The sequence below is a fragment of the Podarcis bocagei genome (genome assembly GCF_964188305.1).
Source record: "Podarcis bocagei genome assembly, chromosome: 3".
Classification (NCBI taxonomy): domain Eukaryota; kingdom Metazoa; phylum Chordata; class Lepidosauria; order Squamata; family Lacertidae; genus Podarcis; species Podarcis bocagei.
In genome coordinates, this window is record NC_138127.1 from 77,871,081 (window position 1) to 77,895,410 (window position 24,330).

Sequence of the window (24,330 nt, forward strand, 5' to 3'; positions counted from 1 at the left end):
AACTCTGTTTAACCTAAAATCTTGAATTAACAATATACTGTTCTTCAAAGGCCCTACATATAGGGCAAAACAGGCACTCCTTGCTAATTCCACGCCCCACAGGCTACCTTCACAATGGTCTAATAGCTCTTTGTTATTAGATCATCTCTAAAAAATCTCAAGACCATCTCTTTAAAAATGATGTCACCATACATGCTAACTTTAATCCAGGTCTAGGCTGCCCACCAATTGGAATGATGGTGGAGGTTGCTAACATATCCATGTGATTCATGCTGAGCAGCTTCTGCTGATAAACCAAACAAGATGATCAAAGATCCTCCTTTTTTTCACAGCCAAAAATGTTGGGTATTAGCGGCCTTGCATGCCTCCAATCAGCAGAGGGCAGAGTTGAGACATTGGGAAAATAGACTTTGTGGTTTCCCACTAAACACCTAAGCTCTGCCCCTGCCTTCTGCTCTCTCTCTTTCCTCTCTTGACCCTCCTTCTGAATGAGGCAGCCATGACACTAACTGTCACAACGTGGAACATTTTTTTTCTTCAGCAATGGGACTCCAGTGTATTTTATTATACCTTTATAGCAGAGCTAGCGATGTGTGAACGAGATAGCCGATGGGTAGTAGGTTAGCTCCAGCTTCCAAGCTGTTTTTACTCTGCTAATCTTTTTTTAATAAAAAAAACCTGTAAGTCAACCGATTTTATTTTTAAAACAGTCAAAAAACACCCCTCCCTGAATCAAACTACAGCAGCAGCACTGAATGGCAGGGGGAGTGTCAGTATGTTTTGCAGAAGCTGGCAAACAGCATCTTTGGGAGGGGATTTTTATAAGGAAAAAGATGGCGGGACGGACGGACTCTAAAGCCTTTCTCACCTTGCACAGTGACACCAGTCCAAACTGGGACCCTTGTAGCCGCTGCAATCAGTGGTGTAGCGTGGGTTGTCAGCACCCGGGGCAAGGCAAGTAATTTGCACCCCCTAACCCGTGGATTTGCGCCCCCTAGCCCGTGGATTTGCGCCCCCTAAACCTAACCCCCAGATGTTGCGCCCGGTGCGGCCGGCCCCCCCTGCACCCCCCACGCTACGCCACTGGCTGCAATGAAAACCTATGGGAAATCCAGTCACAGACCTCCAATTGTCTTGTCCCATTTTGGCCTCTAAACATCGATGGGAGCATATTAGTTGTAAACTAGTCACATAGGAAGCTGCCGTATATTGAGTCAGATCATGGGCCTCATGTATCTCAGTATCGTGGGACTCATCTAACTTACAGCTTCTCTGCAGAGTTTCAGGCAGGAATCCTTCCCACCTCTACCTGGAGATGCTGGGAATTGAGCCTGGGAACCTTTTCCGTAGGGCTGCCATACATCTGGAATTTCCTGGACATAGCCAGGATTCATCCGTCAAGAATGACCTCTGGGTGGAATTTTCGAAAAGTGGCTAAAATGTCCAGGAAAACCTGGTCGTATGGCAGCCCATATCGGAGGTGTTGATTTTTGGGCAATAGGCAATATGGCAACCCTACTTTTGTGTGTGCAAAGCAGATTCTCTGTTGCCAATATATTTTTTTCTAGTGCAGGAGGTGAGGGACCTGTGGCCCTACAGATATTGTTGGACTACAACCCCTAGCACCCTTGAACATTGGTCACGCTGGCTGGGGTTGGTGGGAGTTGGTGTGTAACTTCCATTTGGTTTCCCCTCCTTTAGTGCTTCATAGAGAGGCCCTGAGCTTTCTCTAAAGACATAATCACTCAGAACCATCGCTTGACATTTAAGGGCTGGTGCCTTGCCATGAAAACTGCAATGCACACAGTAATAATTTCAGAAGAGAGGCCCACTGGCTTTTGTAATATGTTGCATGGCAATAAGAAGCACCGTACTGTATACAGATCATAAATAAACTGTTGTCCAGCAACCTCATTTAAGGCTCTTTTCATAACTCTGTTGCTTTAGTTTTCAAGATTAATGATAACTCCAGCCTATCAATTTATTAACATCTGCTGCACATTTTCAAAGCTGTCCTTTCAACAAATTAGAAGCTTGAGATAAAGTTATTCCATGTTCTAAGCATTCTATTAAATCTTTAGTGCACATGCCCTGAGGTTTGGGTTCTGAGGCGTATGACATTTCCACCTTCCCCTTTTCGGTTCTAAAATTATAAAGTGGTTCCTCCCAAAGCCCAGAATACCTCCCTATTTTTCTAAAGTTTAAGCCACGCAGCATGGAGTGGAAACTTTTACAGCATTTACTGTAACTTCCTGCTCATCTCATCCCTATAAAGGTGCTGTGGATTATCTCAACAATGTCACAAAATGTACATCTATTATGGGTTACGAAAACAGAAACCAAGAAAAAATAGTGCAGAGAATACAGGGAGAAAAAGAAAATTACCTTCTATGTCACATTTCAGAAAACAAAAGAACTTTTACTGCTATAATAAAAATGATTGAAAGCAAACACAAAGCTGTCCAATTATGGTTATGTAATTATAGTCTAATGGAATAAGTGCGCCAGGTTACAAGGGGAATCTTTCCAGCCATTCTTAATAGTGAATTTGAAGACTTGTTGCCTCTTCCTCTTCCTAAAATCAGTTGGGTAATAGTGTAGTATGTCCCAATGCTAAACTTAAGTCCCCAACTGATTTCACTTGTGCCTTTGAAAAACACACTGCACTCTCCCATTCAGAGAGTGCTTCCAGGTGGGAGTTTCCTGTGGAATCGGTGCAGATGGTGCATGCAAGTTTGGGGCTCGGTACACAAAACATTCTTCTCATCAAAATGCCAGCCTATACTTTTTCAACATTTAATCTGAATTTCTCCTTCCTGTGGAAAATCTGATTAGTTAAAACAACCTATCAACACCATCACTGGTGTGGAAGCTTCTTAATGCATTTTCCTGGTACAGTGGTACCTTGGTTGTTGAACTTAATCCGTTCTGGGAGTCTGTTGACTCCCGGAACCGTTTGAAAACCAAGGCGTGGCTTCTGATGGCTGCAGGAGCTTCCTGCACTCATGCGGAAGCTGTGGAAGCCGCATCGGATGTTTGGCTTCCAAAAAATGTTTGAAAACCACAGCACTTACTTCTGGGTTTTCAAAGTTTGGAAGCCAAAATGTACGAGTACCAAGGCATTCGAGAACCAAGGTAACACTATACACCATTTGTCATGTGGAACTCTCCTCACAGAGTCCGGCACCTTCATTATACAGCTTCTGGTGAATGCTGAAGGTGCACCTCTTTACAGTGGTACCTCAGGTTACATATGCTTCAGGTTACAGACTCCGCTAACCCAGAAATAGTACCTTGGGTTAAGAACTTTGCTTCAGGATGAGAACAGAAATCGTGCTCCAGCGTGCGGCAGCAGCAGGAGGCCCCATTAGCTAAAGTGGTGCTTCAGGTTAAGAACAGTTTCAGGTTAAGAACGGACCTCCGGAACAAATTAAGTACTTAACCTGAGGTACCACAGTACTTGGCTTTTGAGATGAGCTGCATATTTTTAGGACCCATTTTATTTCTGTGATTTAAACTGTTTTAAATACTGTGTTTTAATGTTGTAACCCACCCTGGGATGGCATCCATCTGACTCGTGAGACAATGAATGAGTGTGCCTTTGGGGGCGAGGTCAAGCTGTTGGACAGTTGCAGCACCTGCTGTGGCTGTAGAAACTGATGCAGGAGAGACATGTTTTGTTGCAGCTGGGGCAGATGAAGGCGTCCAGTTGTGCTGCTGCAGATGCACCCTGGCATTTCTTCTCTCTGCTCTCCTTGCAGCAATCATTCCTCCTCTGGTCACTGCTGTGGATACACAACTTGACTGCGTGCTTCAGGCATTGTGTTCATCTGCAAGGGATTTCCACACAGCAGGGTTGATGTTGCCAGGCTTCATGTCATGTTTGCAGACATCTTTGTGACACAGACTTGATCTGCCAATTGGCCTGGTGCCAGTAGGCAACCCACTGTAGAGCACTTCCTTGGGGATCCTGCCAGCTTCCATTATGTGGGCATGCCCAAGCCAGCGTAGATGTCACTGAGACAGGAGTGGGAACATGCTGGAACTTAGAATAAAGCATAGGTGCTGTAAATATTGGGACGCAGGTGGCGCTGTGTGTTAAACCACAGAGCCTAGGACTTGCCGATCAGAAGGTCGGTGGTTCAAATCCCTGTGATGGGGTGAGCTCCCGTTGCTTGGTCCCTGCTCCTGCCAACCTAGCAGTTCGAAAGCACGTCAAAGTGCAAGTAGATAAATAGGTACGGCTCCGGTAGGAAGGTAAATGGCGTTTCTGTGCGCTGCTCTGGTTCTCCAGAAGCGGCTTAGTCATGCTGGCCACAAGACCTGGAAGCTGTACGCCAGCTCCCTCGACCAATAAAGCGAGATGAGCGCCACAACCCCAGAGTCAGTCACGACTGGACCTAATGGTCAGGGGTCCTTATATTATGTTTAAGATTATGATTATTGCATGTGGAGATGTTTGGGTGGGTGATTTCCATTGCCTCACCCCTACTTCTGTTTGCTCCCCACCTGAGCAGAAACTTGCCCATTTGTTTCCAGTTGTTGTTGTTTAGTCGTTTAGTCGTGTCCGACTCTTCGTGACCCCATGGACCAGAGCATGCCAGGCACTCCTGTCTTCCACTGCCTCCCGCAGTTTGGTACCCCCACATTAAATTAAAGACTATTTCCACCAGTTGTCACGTGCTGAAGACACATCAAAATTTCAGTAACCAAGTATGAGGCAGCTATTCTCTCAAAATCTCCACACACTAAATGTGGGGGATAATCTCAGAGATTGTAATCACAATGTATACATCAAACTTTAAAAAAATTATAACGCAGAGGTATTGCACAATACCTCTATCATAATTTTGGAATTTTGTTGCTGCTGCATTTGGGGTGGAGGTTGTGGTCGTGTTGTTAATGGGGACCTATTGGACATTAGTAATTTGCTGGGATATTGCCACCCACTACCACCAAATAAAAAAGCCGATTGATATGGCTAAATATGATGCTTTTGCAAGAGCTTGTAATTCATTTCTTTAAAAACCCAATAGAAACTGATATTGTTCCCTTCCACATCAAATGTACATACCTTCATTTTGCCCATTGTGAAGCATAGTAACTAAGATTGGGTTACATTTGCTTTGGTGACATTTTTCTTAAAAGATGCATGCACACACAGGTACAGAAATATCTGTACACGTTGCATGTTGGTGCAGACTGCAAATGATGGAATAGCAACAAATATTCATGCCAGGGGACAGGCCAAGAATGTGTGAATGCTAACTTGCCAATCATGTGCACAGAATTACTCCTTTGTGATATGAAGATCCCATATGGAAGCTTCCTTACTGTTATTTCATTCTTTCTGTTCCTTGTAAGGAAGGGAAGCCAGGGCATAGCTTTGCACTAGTCATATTCATAAATGCACAATCCAGTCAAAGTCAAGACTTTTTAAGACCTGCTGATTTCAGTGCAACGTAACAGTCCTGTTTACCGTAAATCACAACTTAAAAAGCAGGTACAGTGGTACCTCGGGTTACAGATGCTTCAGGTTACAGACGCTTCAGGTTACAGACTCCGCTAACCCAGAAATAGTACCTCGGGTTAAGAACTTTGCTTCAGGATGAGAACAGAAATTGTGCTCTGGCAGCACGGCAGCAGCAGGAGGCCCCATTAGCTAAAGTGGTGCTTCAAGTTAAGAACAGTTTCAGGTTAAGAATGGACTTCCAGAACGAATTAAGTACTTAACCCGAGGTACCACTGTACTGTTGAGAGCAACTGGACATATTAATGAGTGTGTGATCACAGCCATTAGTAATGATGAATGAAAAATACTGATACATTACTTGCAATCCACATGCTGAAATAGGCTTCCATACCTAGGTCTTCTGGATCAGGTGTGCAAAAGTCTCTTGCGTGAGGGTGGAAGGTTACATCCAGGAACTGACCTGTGCCTGTCTTCCTTCCATCATGGGGATTCTCACATGGCAGCCTCTGCACTTGTTTGCAAACCAGGCAAGTCTGAACTGTGGGCGTGGCAACATGTGCACAGTTTTTCACTTTGTTTGCTACTACTCCCTTCTTTTATCGATTGGCACAGATAGGCTTTCTCACCATCTGATTAAACTGTTGCCAAACGACAGAAAGTTCAAGCTAAGGGACAGATTAGATGCCCTGGCAGCAAACTTGCATGTTCAAACGTGGAACAATTCTAGTCATGTAGAAAGAAGCGCTGGAGTGTCAGTTTGAGGAGCAGAGGGATGTTCAAGCAGTGACAGGTTATTTTAGACACATGTAGAAAACCACAGATGAAATAGCAATGTGATAAATTAAGGTGTATTGTTATTCAGCCCTGGATTCTGTCATAACATCTTTTGCTGCAATCCTACGTATGCTTTCGTGGGAGCAGGCCCCACAGAAAACAGTGAGGCTTCTGAGTGATTGTGCTTGGAACCATGCTGTTAAACCAGTGAATGTGTGCTTTTATGTACTATTAGGACTACTTGAAGTTGAAAGTTAGTCCTGGGACACATAAGAATAACACCCTGCTGAAACTATGTATGGCTGGGTTTGAGCAGTCAGTGCTTGGATTGCATGTGAGCCAGATGTACTCTAGCTTTGGTTCAATGATGAAAGAAAGGTGGGATTTAAATGCAGGAAAACAATTTGTTTTATCTACAATCGTTGGTAGCTTGCCCTCCCTATATAGTTCAGGCAGGGTAGGTGTTATGTACTGAGTTGAATAGGATCCAAAATGCAGCAGTCTGATTGGTCCTAGAACAATAGGATCCAGAATGCAGCAGTCTGATTGGTCCGCAGGAGCCACCCAATCCAACTCCAGGTGGAAGTTAATCCGCAACCTTATTTGCCTACAGGAGAATCCTGGAATTAGCCAATCACGTGGGGCCCATTGTGTAAATAATGTATATGAAGCAGACATTTTGGGGGGACTTGCATTCCTCACTACGATGAGCTGAATAAAGAGACTCCGAGTATATTTCAGTAGGTAACAGCTATAATACAAGAATGTGATGGGTAGCTCAAAACGCGCCAAAGAAAGTCTGCTTGGCAGTTGTCTGTGCTCCTGCTTGGTTGCTCTGACACCCTGCAATAGAGGTACACAACATCTTTACAAAAGAATGGCAGGTTGGGATGGAGGATGAATCTCTTTTTGTCTGCATTTTAATGAGAAACACCCCAATTTGCACTTCTGAACCAGAACACAAAGTGAAACACAACTACCGGTATCTTTTGAAATTTACTCCTTTCTGAGTTTTGCAAAGCAGTTCTTCAGCTAGACAATATGCATAGTTAAGGCATTTATTCATGTGAAATTTGCACAAAACACACACACATCTTAGTGAAAACAACACAAAAAAGCTTCCTTGGAATTCTTTAAAAAAATGCCAATTGCTGCAGAAATTGGAGAACTGAATGTAAGATTGGAAGAATGAGACTCTAAGAGAAACCGAAATTGACACATTCTTCCATCCCTAATGGCAGTGACCATTTCTTTTGTTGTGGCCTCATATCACTAGGAAAATGTCAGCCATGTCAAGGAGCAATACATTACTGTGAGTTTGAACTTGGCAATGCAGAGATCAGATGTGCTGCGTTAATATGACTGGTCCCTTAAGTGCTGACATTTAGGTAAAACATACCACATTCCCTAAGACTTTAGTAATTTAGGCAAGCACCCTTGCCAGCCAGCCAATAACCTTTAAAATAGACAAAGCAGTAATTAAAGTAGAAAAATGCTATGTACTTGACCCCAGCCAAGCCTAAACAAGAAGCTCTCACAGTTATTCTTCAAAATGCTTGAGCGCAGACTTTGTTCCATGGGTGTGGGACGACAGCTTTGGATGTTACAAAAAAGCAGTGACAGAGCAAGTGTGAGTGATTTGCACTTCCTGTTTTCATGTTTCCAGTATAATGTGCTGTCTTTAGGTTATGTACTGTTAAGGGCTCCGCCGATCAAAGGGCACACGAAAAAGGAGAGGAACCAAAAATGGGAACAAAGCAACAGGATGCAATTAAGAAACCTATATGTTTATTTTTATATTTTTAACACAGCCTTCCTCCAATGAGTTTAAAGCACACAAGGTTCTCCCCTTAATCTGCTATCTCCACAGCTGTTTTGTGAGGTAAATTATAGATTAAGGGATGGGGACTGGAATGAGGACAACTCTATGGCTGAATTGAGGACCTGAACCATGTTCTATCATGTCTTAACTGGACGCTGTAACTACTCACACTAGTTCTTCTAGTATAAAAATAAAATGAGTAAGAAACCTCACCCCCACTTTATTCCTTCCTTGTCCTAATGCTTATTTTCCTTGCACCCTCCTTCTTACCCAGTCTCCTACATTACTTTCCCCCCTCTATGCAGTACCTACATCTGCCCAACGGAAGCAAAAGAAACCTAATTTGCTATAATTTCAGCCATCCATCTTGGAGTCTGCACTGAAGACAAGATTAAGACGAATTGGGAGGATGTTGATTCCTTTGAGCTTTGTGTTTCTGTACAACATATTTATTTTTTCATGCTGTCATTTCTAAATTCTGGTTTTTTAAAAAAAGAGTGTTGTGATTGTGACTGCTGTGATTCTTGAGCGCTGTCTTTTACGGCTGCAAGCTGTTTTACAGCATTTTATGGCCTATTGTAAATGTAAATTACGTTGGAAACTTTGAGTTGAAGGGCATCATTTAAGTGTTTCTGTTAAATTATATTATAAACCAACCTGTGATCCTCAGATAAAGGGTGGTATAGAAATTCAATAAATATAAATAAAACCACAATGTACTATGGGCTCAAAGCAATTCTGAAATTACTGGTCCCCAAACAGTGGCTTGGTATCAGTAGTGCATCATATTTCAGAAGAAAAGTCATGTTAGATAGACATAGCAACAACAATGAGTGATGTAGCAATTCATATTTTGGGGAATTAGCTTTCATAGGCTGCAGCCCTCTTTATCAAATGCATGACCCTGAGACCTCAGGCTGCTTATAGTCTTTCAGATCGGTGACAACAAATGAGTTGATCCTGAATGAAGACAAAATTTCAGCAGAAATTTTACCAAACAACAACAGAATCTTATGCATATCCTGTGGGACTTGCTTCCAGGTAAGGGTGTTTAGGATTGCAGACTAAGTAGAGTAATCTCAAGATATTTTGGTATCCAGTGCAGACAATAGAAATGGAGTCCCCATAATAAATTGTATACAGTGGTGCCCCGCAAGACAAATGCCTCGCAAGACGAAAAACTTGCTAGACGAAAGGGTTTTTCGGTTTTGCGTTGCTTCGCTAGACGAATTTCCCTATGGGCTTGCTTTGCAAGATGAAAACGTCTTGCGCTTTTTTTTTAAAGCCGCTTGAAGAGGCGCAGTTGCGACAGACCGTGCTTCGCAAGACGAAAAACATCGCAAGATGAAAAGACTCGCGGAACGAATTATTTTCGTCTTGCGAGGCACCACTGTACATCTAGTTGTCAATCATGGGTGTAGCCAGGATTATTATTTTTTGGTGGGGGGAGGACTTTTTGGGGGGAGCAGACTTTTGTTGGGGGGGGCAGAACCGATGTAATTGGTCAGTTAGTTAAGTATTTCTATTGTTTTACTGGACTGCGGGGGGGGGGCAGCTGCCCCCATGCCCCCCTTGGCTATGCCCATGTTGTCAATAGCATAATTTGATATGCTTCCTATTTGCATCCTTTTAAAAAAGGATAACATTAAAATGAATTGACAGGAATAATGCAGAAGAGTCAAATGTCTGTAGGGCTGCGAGATACAACCGAATAAGTTTGTATTAATAACTAAAGCATGTTATTTGGCATCCTTCAGCTGTGCTCAAAAGCTGTTGCAAGACAACTTCCATACTCTATTGTACAAAAATTTAAAAATTACACTGACCTAAGACTTACAATCTAAAAGACACAATACAAAAGGGAAAAGGTATGAGGAGGGAAGAGGAAACAAGCAAACACAGGTACCAGAACTTAGAGGACACAGTTCCAGGAAAAGAGGAGCCAAAAGGTAGATGGTCTGACTCACATTTCTCCTGTAGCAGCAAAGTATTGTAGAGGCGTTAGTCAAAGGCAGTTGTAGCACCAGAAAAAGCAATGTAGGGAGACCAGGACAAAATATCTTACATGTTAGATTTTTGAATAAGAACATACATTGATGTTCCCATCCTAAAAATATTTCCTTAGAAGTACTGTATATCCTATTGGTTGTGACCAGTGCTATTAATTCTAGAAAAAGAGATGCTGGAACTCACCATGAACACCTCCCTCATTCTCTTAGAATGGCAATGGTGCCTACCTAAGAGGTGCCGAAACCCACCTGAGTGGTGCTGGAACTGAGTTCCGGCAAGTTCCGGCTGAAAAAAATAGTCTTGGTTGTGACAGAGTTGATTTTTAGGTGTGCTTATGATTGCAGCCTTATTTCAATCTCCCGTTATTAATTCAATGGTCATGTGTTGGTGAAAACCTTATTTTCTTCATGTCACTGTGGGGGTCCAGCAATGGGCGGCTGGGGTGGGGGTTTAAGAAGCAACTAGACTTGATGGGATATTTGCACCCCTGGCTCTCCCTTTGGCAACACCTGTGCACATGGCTGCTTCTCACAGTGCATAGTTAAACTAGAGAGTTTGCTGCCAGAAGAAGTCAAGATGGCCACTAACTTGAATGACTAAAAGAGCGTTAGGCAAATTAATGGAGGATAAGGCTATCTGTGGCAACTACTCAATATGGCTATGCTGTACCTACACTTTTGGAGGCAGTATGCTTTTGAATACCAGTGTCTCTGGGAATCGCAGGTGCGGAGAGTGCTGTTGTGCTCAGGTCCTGGTTTTGGGCTGACCATGGTGAGAATAATAATAATAATAATAATAATAATAATAATAATAATAATAATAATTTATTATTTATACCCTGCCATCTGCCTGGATTTCCCCAGCCATTCTGGGCAGCTTCCAACAGAATATTAAAAACACGATAAAACATCAAACATTAAAAAATTCCCTAAACAGGGCAGCTTTCAGGTGTCTTCTAAAAGTCAGATAGTTGTTTATTTCCTTGACATCTGATGGGAGGGTGTTCCACAGGGTGCGTGCTACTACTGACAAGACCCTCTGCTTGGTTCCCTGTAACCTCACTTTTCGAAGTGAGGGAACCGGTAGAAGGCCCTCGGAGCTGGACTTCAGTGTCCGGGCTGAACGATGGGGGTGGAGACGCTCCTTTAGGTATATAGGGCCAAGGCCATTTAGGGCTTTAAAGGTCAGCACCAACACTTTGAATTGTGCTTGGAAACCTACTGGGAGCCAATGTAGGTCTTTCAGGACTGGTTTCATATGGTCTCGGCAGCCACTCCCAGTCAGGATGCTGGACTTAGATGGGTCCTTGGCCAGATGCACCAGGACTCTTCTTATGCTTGGTCTGGTCCTGTGTATAAAAATATGCTTCAGGCCTCAAGACTTGGGTTAATCTTGCCAGAGCACATTCCCAAAGGACCGTTTCCCCTTTTCAGCGAGCAAAGTCAAGGCCGCACCTCCCTGCACGAAATTAGGACTGAAAAAGGAAACGGGCTCCAGGGAGGGTTTGGTGGGGGGAAGCAACTGCTGTTCCTGCGTGCATGCACGCTCCTACGTGGGCACATTGCATTATTCTTGCCTGGCGGGTGGCTTTGAATGGAGACCCCGGCTACAAAGCTGCAGCAGCCCCAGCTTGGGATCTCGTTCTGCCCAAAGGAGCTGAAAAGGTTTTTAAATAGCTGCAGCAAGTTATACATAGTAAGAGCGAGCGAGGGGTGGAAAAACGGATGCTGTATCTTTAACCCACAACGGCTGGAGCAGATTTTGTTCTGAGCTAGTTAACAATGGAAACTTTTTTTTTTTAAGTGTTTCCCTCCATCGGTCCTGCCAAGCACCAGAGAGAGAGAGAGAAAAAAAATGAAAAGAAACTTGTTCCGCTGAGTTCAACCCCAGACAGGCTCACAACTTCCTTCCTGCTTTCCGACCCCCTCCCCTCCCTACTCTCCCTCCCTCCCTCCCTCTCTCTCTCCTGCACATTCAACAAACGTTGAAGAAGCAGCCAATGACAAGGGCGGTGTTGCAAAAGTCGAGCGCTGAGCACGGCGGCAGATCGGCCAACAAAACAAAAGTTCTCGATTCTGCCGACCGAACCATTCACTCGCTCTTTTGCAGCTCGGCTGCGGGGGGAGAGAGGAGGGGCAGTGAACGGACGCCGAAAAAAGCTGCGATCTGACTGCTGGAAATAATTTCTGGGGTGTTTGGAAGTCTGCGCGCCTTGATGCTAGGAGATGTGAACTAAAGGTGCAACAGCCTCTCTGCGGAACAGGTAAGGCCAACCTCTCCTATTTCGCTCTGTGCATACCGACACCCCCCCCCCCCAGCTCGGCCGAGGGGATCGCTCCTTTCCAGACCCTGCAGGAGCAGAAGAGATTTTTAGGCTGGGTGCGCGGGCGGGCAACGGCGCACACATTTCACAATGGCTATTTCTCAAGAGGTTGCCGAACTGCGCTCTGCTCAACTGGCAATGGGGCTCCGAGTCCTTGCAGGTTCCTTTGGCAGGGGGACAAGCTGCCTTTTGGGGGCAAGATCCGCTTGGAGTACAAAACCCCCAAAAGTCCTGTGGAGACTTCCAGAGAAGCGAATTGTATCCGTTACGATGAGAGGCGGTTCAGCCAACGGAGTTAAATCTGCGATGGGGGTGGAGGGCGTTCCGATGCTGATCTGCAGTTACTCACCTTTGTTTGTTTGTTTGTTTGTTTGGGCAGACATCGCCAACATTTGTTTGCCCTGTGTAGCGTGACGGTAAGGCATCCATCACGGGCTTTAGACTGCGCATAAACACACATGGCCACGTCCAGCATGTTTACCCAATATCTAATGCACGTCGCCTCCTTTCCTCTCCTTCGGCATTTGGACGCACTCAGAGTTTCCATAAAAGGGAGCTGTAATTTTAATGAGCCGTTCAGGTAGCACAGAGAGCCAGCTAGTACGCCACGGTTGACTCCTGCCCCCCCCCCATAGATGCAATACTGGAGAAAAGTGTGCCTTGTACTTAACCGAGTCACCAGAGGTATTTGCAGTACTGCTTGTACAAAAACAGTGTATGCAAGAATTCTGCAAAGTAAGGTACGTATATGTAAACACACAGATGCACAAGGAGTCCCCACAGGGGTGCATTCAGGTCCACAGCTGTGGGTTTTATTTTGCTATACAAGCGTCGTTTTACATGGAGCTGCTCAGAAATGTGGAATTGCAAGAAAAATGCTTAAAAGCAGAATTGCAAATATGCATAAATTATGTATAAAAGCAGAGCCACAAGGCATGTCCTTTGCAGTGTTCTGAGAAGCCATAGGCAACAAGGGGAGGGGGAGAGGTAGCATATGTGCATAGCAATGTCAAGAACAAAACAGGGAACATAAGCATAGCCTTGGTCCAGAGGGTTACACAATCCTAAGAACAAACTCATGCTAATATGTGTAGCTGTGCACAGTGGGTTTAGTAAAGCAGTTAATTGTGCTCACAAAAGCAGTGCTGCTAATACTAAACGTGGCGCTCGGCTTTAGGAGTCCACATCTAGTTTAGTTGTGATATTTGGGGGACTTGAACAACACACTTTTAACCTTAGAAATCTTGTAGCAACAACATGGGCTTTGCCTTCCTTGCGAGGGTGGAGTTAGAATGCAAGGAATCATAAGTGGGGGGAGTGCTCTGGCAGAAAGGTCCAGCGTGTGAGATTTCCTTTGGCATCTGGCTAGCCAGGATGAGAACAGAATGCTGGACCAAGTGGGCGTTTGACTGATCCTTCAGGGCCCTTCTTATGTCATTATGATTTGCAGTTACGGAGTGTTAAAAAATAGTGTGAATACTTAAAATTCAGCAGCCAGGTTGCTCACTGGGACAAGATGGTTTAAGCTAGCGGTGCTGTGGAATCCGGCAGTGCCTTGAATGATAATCAGGGATGCCGCGGACAACACTGGCCTCTGTCCCTCTTTCCTTCCTTCCCTCCTTAGATGCCTTCTTGCATCTCTGCCTCCCAAATACTTGTACAACTGTTGGTTGCAGCAGCCCTGGCAAATTGGTGCCTCTGGGGCTCGTCAGGGAGTGCTGGTTGCCGGGAGCTGAGACGGCCTCAGAGTAAGCAAGCAAGCAGCCCAGCCAGCCAGTCTGCCAGCCCTTGCTGTTGGGAATGGACAGACAAGTCCTAGGCCCCTGTGTGGCAGTATGAAGAGGCATTTCTCTTTGGGGTGGGGGAGGCAGCTAAGAGACCAGGAGCAGCAGCAGCGACTGTGCAGAGGACTCCCAAGGAAAGGAGGCTAAGTGAACACTCCACAAGGGAGGGTATTCGATAAAGGGTGAGAGGCCGCCAGCTCTGCAAACAAGGGGTGACATAATCTGGCTCCTGAGCTCCACAAGGGTGCCGCAGAAAGAACGTAGTTCGTCAAGAGAGCCGTGGACTCAAAAAAGTTGAAAATCTCTAGTTTAAGCATGTAACACCAAAAGTGGTCCAGTTGAAGTGACTGACTTAGTTTCCAGGCCCAATTCAAAGTGCTGGCTTTGACCTACAACTCCTTAAATGGCTCAGGACTGCAATACGTTTAGAGCCACCTCTTGACATCTGAACTGATCCGGACCCTGCTCTCACCATATGAGGCCTTTCTTTGTGTGCTTCCTCTGGGACAGGTCTGGAGGGTGGCCACACAAAAATAGACCTTTTCTGTGGTGGCTTACCACTTGTGGTATGCTCTCCTCAATAGGCCTTCCTGGTGCCTGCGTTACATATATTTAAGTGCCAGGCAAAAACATTCCTCTTCTCCTAGGCCTTTGGTTAATTGAACAATCTATGGCCTTTTAAACTGGGGAGGGAGGTATTGTTTTTGTTTGTTATTATGGTGTGTATTTCTGTGTTTTATATTTTAATCCGCCCTGTGATCCTTGAATGAAAGGCAGTGTAGAAATTCAATTAATTAATTGATTAATTAATAACAATCATAATATTGTTGCAATTTCCAGAGTTTTGTGGCACTTGAAATGAACAAATTTATTGTGGGTTTTGGGGAAGACTCCACTTAATCAGTTATGTAAAGTGTTGCTCTTGGGACTAAACTAGACAAGGCAAAGGCGATCTATGAATAGGAACTCCTACATTTTTTAAAAATGCTATTAATAGCTGTGGGGTGGGGGAAAGGAATTCCGATCTGGACCTCAGTGATGAGGGAGAGGATGTGAGCCCTTTCGCCTGTGCAATTTTCCTGATTAAAATTGCTTCTCCAGCTGTTACTAGCACCATGTGGCAAAGCATACAGGTATTGGTGAGGAACTGGGAAAACAATGCAAAGGGATAGGATTAAATATTATTCTATCACCACAATTCAGCTTATATTTGCCCATGGCTGCTTTTTAAAACCATGGCCAATCTAGTTCATAGTTCTCTCTAGGTTGTGCCTTCAGAGGGTGGAAATATACAGTGCCCACCAAGGCTAACACTTTCATGCATTTGATGCAGGGTACTTGAACCACTAAAGGTTGTGCCACAATAAATGTGTTGATCTTTAAGGTGATACAAGGCTCACTGTTGATAACATTAACTCTTGACTATTTACAGGGTGGGACATACATGTTCAGGGACCAGAAGCCTATAGCGTAACACCACACAGGGATAAGATGTTCTTTTTACTGATAACCACTAGCATCATAATAATCTTCAAAGGTTTGCACTGAAAGATGAGAGAAATTCCACCATCTTAATGATTCTTTAGCCGCTTTGTTTTTAAATACAAAAGGAAGTGCATCAAGGAGTAACTATTCTGCTTTAGGTTATCTTGAACAGGCATCACAAAAATTGGTGCACACAGCAACACTGCCCTAGAATACTTTAATTGCATGTGCTTATTGAAATATATAGGCATCAGTAATAATAGTCACATCTTTTCCTTTAATGTAGGGATAGAGGCATTTGGCCAAGTGACACTGGTATGGGATTCTGGTAACTGCATTTGCAGCCAAACCCTATGCATATTTACTAAGGAGTGATTTCCATGAAATTCAGTGGGGTTTATTCTCAGAAAAGTGTGTAAGACTAGATTCCATCCATGAAGTAACTTCACTCAGGTTTCAGCATGCTGTCCAGCATCTCACAAATTCAGAATAGTAAACTACTGAGCAAAGCTATGTAGCAATTACAAATGTGCTTAGGTGCAGTGGTGCATAGTAGCATGGTTTGATAACTGCTCATCTGAAATTTGTGTCTTATGAGACCTTGTAAGTAGACAGATGCAAAAACCAAATGCTTATTCATGCAGCCAGGCACATAAAATTGCCTCTTAGAAGTTTTATTTACAGTTAAGCAGCATACAAATTTTGTAAAATAAATAAATGGGCAGCTGAATTCACAGAGGTAGTCACAATGTAAAAGACATTAAATGCACACAATAAAGGTCTGCATCACACAACTTAGCATTGCTGAATCGGGACTAGAGCAAACCACACAGATGCGTAAAAGACTTAAAAGCTGTAAGTGTTTCTATGCCCAAAGATTTAGTGGCATTATAAGTTACAAACACAACAGTACACCCATACATAATAATATATGCACCTGTACCAACTCTGATATAGGAGGAAGTAACTGCGTATTGTGTGACCCTATGCATATTTAGTCATAAATAAATCCCAGTAAATTCAGTTGGTGCTTATTCTCACAAAAGTTCCTAAGACTGCAACCTTGGGTAGGTCATTTATACATGAAGTAACTCTGCCTAGGTTTCAGCAAGTTGCCCACAAATTCAAAGCATATGCCAAGGTATATAGCAACTGACAGTGTGCACAGGTACAGTGTAAGGTAGTACGGTATAAAATAAAGGAATGGTGTGAAGTAGGATAGCTCACATCCAAAGAGACATGTCAGTAGCTCTCCTTCCCTCAGTCTTGTCATGCTTTTTGTCTTTACAGTTCAATTTTCCACTTCAAGTAGGCCTTCACACGATTAGCCCCATGGCCATGAGCAGCTGCCCCCAATCAAGTAAATAATAAAAAATGCTTAACTAACTGACCAATTGTGTCACAGGTAGCTTGGTCCCCCCCCCCCTTATAAATCCTGCCCTCCTAACATAAATCCTGACTACGTCCATGATTAGGCCCATTAGATTTGTGAGTCTCTTGGCATCCCCACCACAGTTTCTCAGTCCTACATCTAGGGCTGCCCATTACACATTCCCCCACAACTTTTGCCCCCAAGTCTAAGACTTTTATTTGCCCAAACTTTAATGTCAGAGTTAAGATCTGGGGGCTAATAAGGAGATTTGCCCATGGCTCCCCACTGTGCCCCAATCTTTTTGATCTCTTCCAATAGCATCCTCCCTGGACTGCCCTGCTCTGTGGTGGGGGGTGTTGTTTTTTTAATTTTTTATTATGTATTTTGTGATTTTATCTTGATTTTATTCTGTGTACTGCCTGGTCCAGAGGCACATGTGTCCGCAGATCTCACTTCTCTATATGCCTGTGACTGCTTACTTTAGGGAAAGTTACTCATCCAGCCATATAAGTGCTTCCTTTCCTTTACATTCTATTCCATTCCATTATACTTTATATCCCCGAGGCTGTGCCATGGCACTGAAATCAGAGGGGCTATGATTTTGGACTAGTATGGTCTCCGTAGGTACGGTTTAATATTGGGTTTAATGGATGAAATGCTGGATTTGACCACAGTACGGTATGTTCATGGGTTTCCCCTCTCCGCCTTACATTAAATACAGTGTCATTAAACACCTGAGGCGGTGGGTGGTTAATAATGGGTCTGTTGTTCGCCGCTGAGGGTTTTTGGTTTTTCCCCCAGCCGGATTTGAAATAAGGTTCCGTTTGATATCTCCGCTGTCTGTGGAAAGGCACATTAAATTGAGTTCTGGTTTGCCGTGCGGGCATTTAAACGCTTTCCATAGTTTTAAGAGGAGAGCCTGAGCCGCAGCTACTCCCTCACGGCCGCCAGCCCGGCCCATGATCCGCGAGCTTCGCCGCCATTGGCCGAGCCGCGGATGTCGCGGCCAATCAGGGCGCGCGGCTAAAGACGCCTCGGTTTTCCCGCGCTCACTGTCCCTCTTCTCTCTCCCTCTCTCCTCAGTTGTTTATGGAGCGGCGGGCCGGGGCCAGCACACCGCCTCTGCGCTTCTTCGGCTGCTCCCTGGGCGATGCTGCAGCCGCCACTACTACTGCCGCCGCCACCGCCGGCCCTGAGAGGACGTGGGCTGCTCGGCAGAGGCTGACCTGGGAGGAGGAGAAGGTGGCGGAGGAGGAGGAGGAAGAAGCGGACCCTTTACTATGGCCGTGTCCTGCTATACGCTCAACAGCCTAGTGGTCATGAAGAGCGGCGAGGAAGACGAGGAGAAGGGCGGCTGCGGAGGCGGCAGGAGCAAGACACCGCCTGTGACGCGCAGGCAGGTGCTGCCTGCTCTGGTCCCGAGAACCGAGAGGCACAGCAGCTACTGCCCGCTGCCCGGGCGCTCCAGCGCTCCTGCTGCCGCCACTCCAGCTTTCCTGTTCCCGCCGGCGGAGCCGCTGCTGCTGCAGGCAGGGGGCGAGGAGGAGGCTGCGCCCCGCGGGCCCCGCCGCCGGCTTAGCAGCCCCAGCTGGGCGAGCCCCCCTGGCCGCTCGCCTTCGCCCGGCTTGGAAGAGGCGCGCAGAACGGCGCGGCTCCTTCAGCGGCAGAACGTGCAAGTTACTCAGAAAGTGGGGCTCTTCGAGGCGCACATCCAGGCGCAGAGCTCCGCGGGCGCCTTCCTCCTCAAAAGTCCCGGCGCGGGCAGGAGGAGGAGGTCGCCTTCGCCCAGCCCGGCTCGGGGCGCGCAAGTGCTTGGACGCGCACCGGAGGCGGGGTCGAAGCAGCGGCAGGAGGAGGAGGAGGCGACCGTCGAGGGGCCGGAGAGCCCCCTGGCCCGGCTAGAGAACAGGAGGAGGACGCCGGAGCAGGAGGCGGAGAAGAGAGAGACGGGCTCTCCGGTTGCGCAAGGCGCGATGGAGACGGAGAACGGGCCCCTTCTTAGAGCACAGCGCCCGGAGGAGAAGGAGGTGATGGGCGGCGGGAGAACTGGAGCGCAGGAGTCCAAAGAGTTGGAGAGCAAGTCGCCTCCGGCGCGCGTCTCCGAGGGGAGGGAGAAAGGGGACCCCTCGCCAAAGGCGCACCCTCGGGGCGCGATGGACAGGGCGAATGGGGCTTCCAGGACGCAGGAGGAGAGGAGGCCGGGGTCCGGTGGGGGGCAGGACTCGGAGAAGAGAAGCGACTCCGCTGAATGCCAGGACTCCAGAGACCTGGTGAGCGCGAGGAGATGTCAAGGGGTGACGGGCAACGGGAGGCAGCTCCTGGAAGACGATGCGCGGCGTGCCCGGGGGCCGCCCAAGGTGAGCGGGTCCTCCAAGGCTCCAGATTTCTTAGAAGGCGCGCAGGGGAGGAGCGGCTTTCGTGGAGGGCAGGGCTCCGACGCGACGGAGAAGCCCCTTGGAGAGCCGCTCCCGGCAGGAGACCCGCCTTGTGTTGCCAAGACTGACGGCGAGGAGGGTAGCAGCAGCAGCAGCTGCTTGCTAGTTGTGGAGTGCTCGGCGAAGAAGCTGCCGCCGGCACCCGAGCCCTCCCCAGACATTATGGCTGAAGCTAATGGAGCTGGGCTGCAAGAGCAGCAGCATCCTGGGGGGCAGCAGCCTCTGCCTGGGACCTCGGCAGCCCTAGAGCAGCAGGAGCAGGGAAAGCCCCTGATGGAAGCTGAGAGTTGCTGTGGAGGAGGAAGCAGCATCCCTGCTGTCATAGTGACTGACCTGGGTGCTCAGGAGGAGGAAGAGGCAGGAGGAAGCCCCCGAAAGAACATGCCTGTCAGGAAGTTGTCTTCCTCCTCAGCCTCTTCCACAGGCTTTTCCTCATCCTGGGAAGAGTCTGAGGAAGACATCTCCAGCGATCCCGAGAGATCCTTGGACCAGAGCCCAGCCTTCCTGCAAACCCTGGATAAACCAAGAGTGGTAAGTTCTGAGCAAAGCAAGTGTCAGACAATAAGAGAGATTACCAGCAGGTTTCTCAATAGCTTGCCTCTGCAGGTGATGGGCGTCTCCTCTGCCCTTTTCGGAAGGGAATCCTCTTAAAGAGGAATAAGTTGTTCACTCACTTTTCGATCTGTTTCTGTTCTGGTGCTTATGATCGCTTTACTTTTACTTTTGCCTTCCCTTAATATTTCGTGTGTTTGGCTTATTCCATCAAGTTTCATTCTGCTAAGAGTGAAATGAGATAACCCACATCTTCATGCTAAGAAGTCACACAACTGATGTTTCCATTAGGTGTGTTCATCATTATGTTGTGCTGGAAATCTGGAAAATGGAAACAGAGTTTGGTGGGGGAAAGGAACCAGAACAGGGTGGTAACACCTCATCTTGAGGGTACATCCAGAGGTGCCAGAGGGCAATGGGCACCAGGGCTTCTTGCAGTATGACAGAGACCACCATACACTGAGTGGTTTGATTTAAACAAAGGTGATTTAAATTGTTTGAATTGTTAAGGAAAAAGAACAAATTAAAATGATTGATTTAAATGCAGTTTCTTATTTTGAAATTCCTGTAAATTTGCACAGGCATGCTTACTAACTGGTTACTATGATAATTTAAATGTATTAGCTTTTAATTAAATAGAGCCTTTATGCATAGCTGAGTCAAGAGACACATTTCTCTCTGGCACTCTCTTTACAAATTCAAGAATATTAAACAACATCTCTTACTTGATGGCTAAGTAAGAGTATATTTATTTGGAAGGAAGCCCCACTGAAGAAAGTGGAACTTCTGAAAAAATATTGCACAGAATGTCACTTTGAAGTATAGAGACCATAAGGGCTATTATCTATTGAGCAAAATAGTGTTTATTAATGTGATTGAGAGAAATGTCCATGGCATTTGGTTAGTAGGCTCATAAATATTCATAACATGAGAACTGAACATATTGCAGAACTCAGGAAGTTGAAGGGTTTAATTAGGAGTACATGATCACCCATATGGGCTCTGTGGATGATCCTGGCAGTATACAAGATGGCATCTTTTGGATCCTAGTACCAGTGACGGCTTGCTAGACTCTGGGTCCAGGAGGAAATCAGCAATAATAAATTCAAGGCATGCTTCCCTTGTGTCATTTATAATGCTCAGCATTATAACTGAAATAGTTTCACCCAGTGTTATTTTGTACACAAACCTTTCATTAACTCTGTTTGATAGATGGCCATAATTAGGTTTTAAGATATTTTAAGATACTTTAACATGTTTGTTTATATAGGAGAGACAACTATAATTAATTACTTCTGAAATAAAAAAACTCCCTATTGTTTGAATTTTCAAAAATAGGATTTTCATTTAAAAAGACACACGCACCTTCCATTTAAATCTCCCCAGCACACACAGGACACTTACTTCAGTATGATCAAATTAGTTTCATATGAATCCCACAACAGTGACTGCAGTTGTTGACGGGAAACGGGGTGTTGGTGGGGATGCATTTTTTTGCACCCGTCCTGATGGTTTTCAGATTCTTGTGGGCCTCTGAGTCCAAGTGTCCAGCTGCCCATAATTGAATTTCATATGGATTTCCAACCTAAGATGAGGGCAGAAAGTCATCTCACAGTGGGGAAAATAGTTCAGGGCATTTGTTAGAGCTGAGAGAGCTTCAGCTGTTAACACTTGTCCCAGATGATTAGGAAAAAATCATTATTTGTCATCATCTTAAAAAGCTAAACTTTCTAGCTTGCCAGACTCTTCTGTTTCATTGCTAAGACCCCTTCAGCTGTTATTAATCAGGAATGCTTCATGCTTTTATTCCCAAGTAAAAGACAAAGCAAGTACCATGCTCCCTCTGTCTGACTTAGCTGTTTGCACAGAAGTCATAGCCACTCATAACCTGAAAATTGTTTGACTATAAGAGAAGTTCCATACAGGCTTCAAGAAGTATCTGAAAGCGAGAAAATAATGTTTTTGACACATTTACCTAACCGAGCTAATGTCTTCATCTTCAAATGTGTTCAAGGGCAACATCCACAAGCTTAGCAAATATATGGTAGTCTGTTGATTGTAAGGATTCTATTACAATATTTTAGCAAACCTATCATTTAACTATATTAAATCATGTTGTTGTTGTTTAGTCGTGTCCGACTCTTCATGACCCCATGGACCAGAGCACGCCAGGCACTTCTGTCTTCATATTAAATCATACTTGTGTCCATCTTTATAGACATGCATAAGATGAGCAGGTTGTTCATAAATCATTATTATTATTGTTGTTGTTGTTATTATTTAAACTTAGTAGTTGCTTGTCACCCAAACAGTCCCCAAGTGAATTACATTTTTTAAAAAAACGTTGTTGTTGTTTAGTCGTGTCCGACTCTTCGTGACCCCATGGACCAGAGCACGCCAAAAAACACATAAATACATTATATCATAGAAAAGGTGGGAGAATCATATAACACATTCATATTCCATACAACATTTTGGAAAAAGGAAAAAACTAAAACCACTCACTTCCCATAACAGTGATGGAAAACATTGGCAACACCTTAACAATAAACCAAAAAATACTCCCATCCACCAGCATAAAAAAATTAAAGCTCAACATGGACACCCCCCTCCGTAGTCCAAAAATCATTCATGTCAACATTGTGATTTTTAAATCTACCCACTGTACCCAGAATTCTAGGGTCAAGGCCAGCTGCTATATGTCAGTGCAGAGTGGGTCCTCCAGGAATGGTCTTCATCAAGTTTCTTGATCATTGTCAATTGAGGCTCAGGTGGCCCCTGTGGCTAGGAGTGCCTTTTATCAGCACTGACAGGTACGTTACCTGTGGCCATTCCTGAACAGGGATAACCTGACTACTGTAGTTCATGCATTGGTAACCTCAAGACTGGACTATTGCAGTGTGCTCCATATGGTGCTGCCCTTGGTAGCCTCTGCTGGTCCAGAAGCTTCAATTAGTGCAGAATGCTGCGGCTAGTCTAGTGACAGGCATACATGATACCAATGTTAAAAGGCCCATACTACTTTCCCATCCACTACGGAGCCAGGTTCAAGATTCTACTACTAGTGTACAAAGCCCTGAATAACTTTTACGCAGGATACCTTAAGGATAACGTCACCCTTCACACCCCAAGTCAACCGCTGAGATCCTTGGGGAGAGCAGTGTTAATGGTTTCCTATGGGTCAGAAGCATGAATCGTATAAATGAGCAATTTGGCCTTCAGTGTTGTGGAACTCCCTCCTACAAGAAGTTAGACAGGGACCGTCTCTGCTGAGTTTCATATACCTAGCCAAGATTTTTATTTCAAGAGGCCATTGCACCCTGAATGCTTCTTAGATGTTTTTCTTTGTTTTAAAAAAGATTTTAGATTTTTAACTTCCGGTAGTTTAAGTTATGCTTTAAATTTTGTATGTTGTATATTTTATTGTTGTAAGCCACTTTGGGACCTAGATGGTGAAAAAGCGGGATATAGTTTCTTAAATAAAATAGATATAAACTGTATCAGTGGAAAATAGCTTAGTGTTGGTGTGTTGCAAAGGAGCAAATGGCAATAATTGTTAGGCTTATGACCTCCTAGGTTAAAGACCAACAACTGTATTGTGGTGCAAGATTTCGTGGGCTAAAGCCCACTTCGTTAGAGCAGACTTCAGTATGTGACAGCTCATAACAAAATATGTTTGTTAATTATTAAGGGGCCACAATACTTGTTTTTGTTGCAACTAATTTTACTGTAATTTATCTCTTAGCTTAGCTGCAGTTGTTGGGTAGTAAATTGCCTAATATGTGCTTATTGTAAAATATGAATACATGCTGTGTGAGATTTCTCCAAATATTGAGGAAAGATTCCCCTGAACCCCCTTGATCTTGTCAAGTGTTGGGATAATTTCAGAAATGCATTGTGGCACAATAACTTTTGTGTGTGGGAATTTGTGGTTATAGCAGCATTAAGGTGTTCATCTCTCTTCCTTTTTTCATGCTTTAATTATTGGCCCAGCCACATTGTGCAAGACTGGCTGATTATCTGATATTTTTCTGATAAACAACAAAGACTAACTGCCAGTACTTGAACAACAGCAAGAAGAAGGCTATCTTTTTACCAGTGTCAGAAGGTAGGATTTCTCACCCTTATATTCTGGGCAAGGCAAGGACATAAGGAAGATTAGTCTAGTAGAATGGTAAAGGTAAAGGACCCCTGACAGTTAAGTCCAGTCGCAGACACTCTGGGGTTGCGGTGCTCATCTCGCTTTACAGGCTGAGGGAGCTGGTGTTTGTCCGCAGAGAGTTTTTCCAGGTCATGTGGC

The 24,330-nt window shown here is 45.0% G+C and overlaps 1 protein-coding gene across 1 annotated transcript in view; it reads left to right on the plus strand.

Moving 5' to 3' along the window:
* The first annotated feature begins 12,009 nt into the window (after positions 1 to 12,009).
* ITPKB (inositol-trisphosphate 3-kinase B) overlaps positions 12,010 to 24,330 on the plus strand; it is an 88,739-nt gene continuing 76,418 nt past the window's right edge. Inside the window, exons 1-2 of the mRNA XM_081186384.1 lie at positions 12,010 to 12,342; positions 18,127 to 20,009. Of these exons, the coding sequence (XP_081042510.1) occupies positions 18,324 to 20,009 (1,686 nt within the window). The 5' untranslated portion in view covers positions 12,010 to 12,342; positions 18,127 to 18,323. The remainder of the gene's footprint in view (positions 12,343 to 18,126; positions 20,010 to 24,330) is intronic.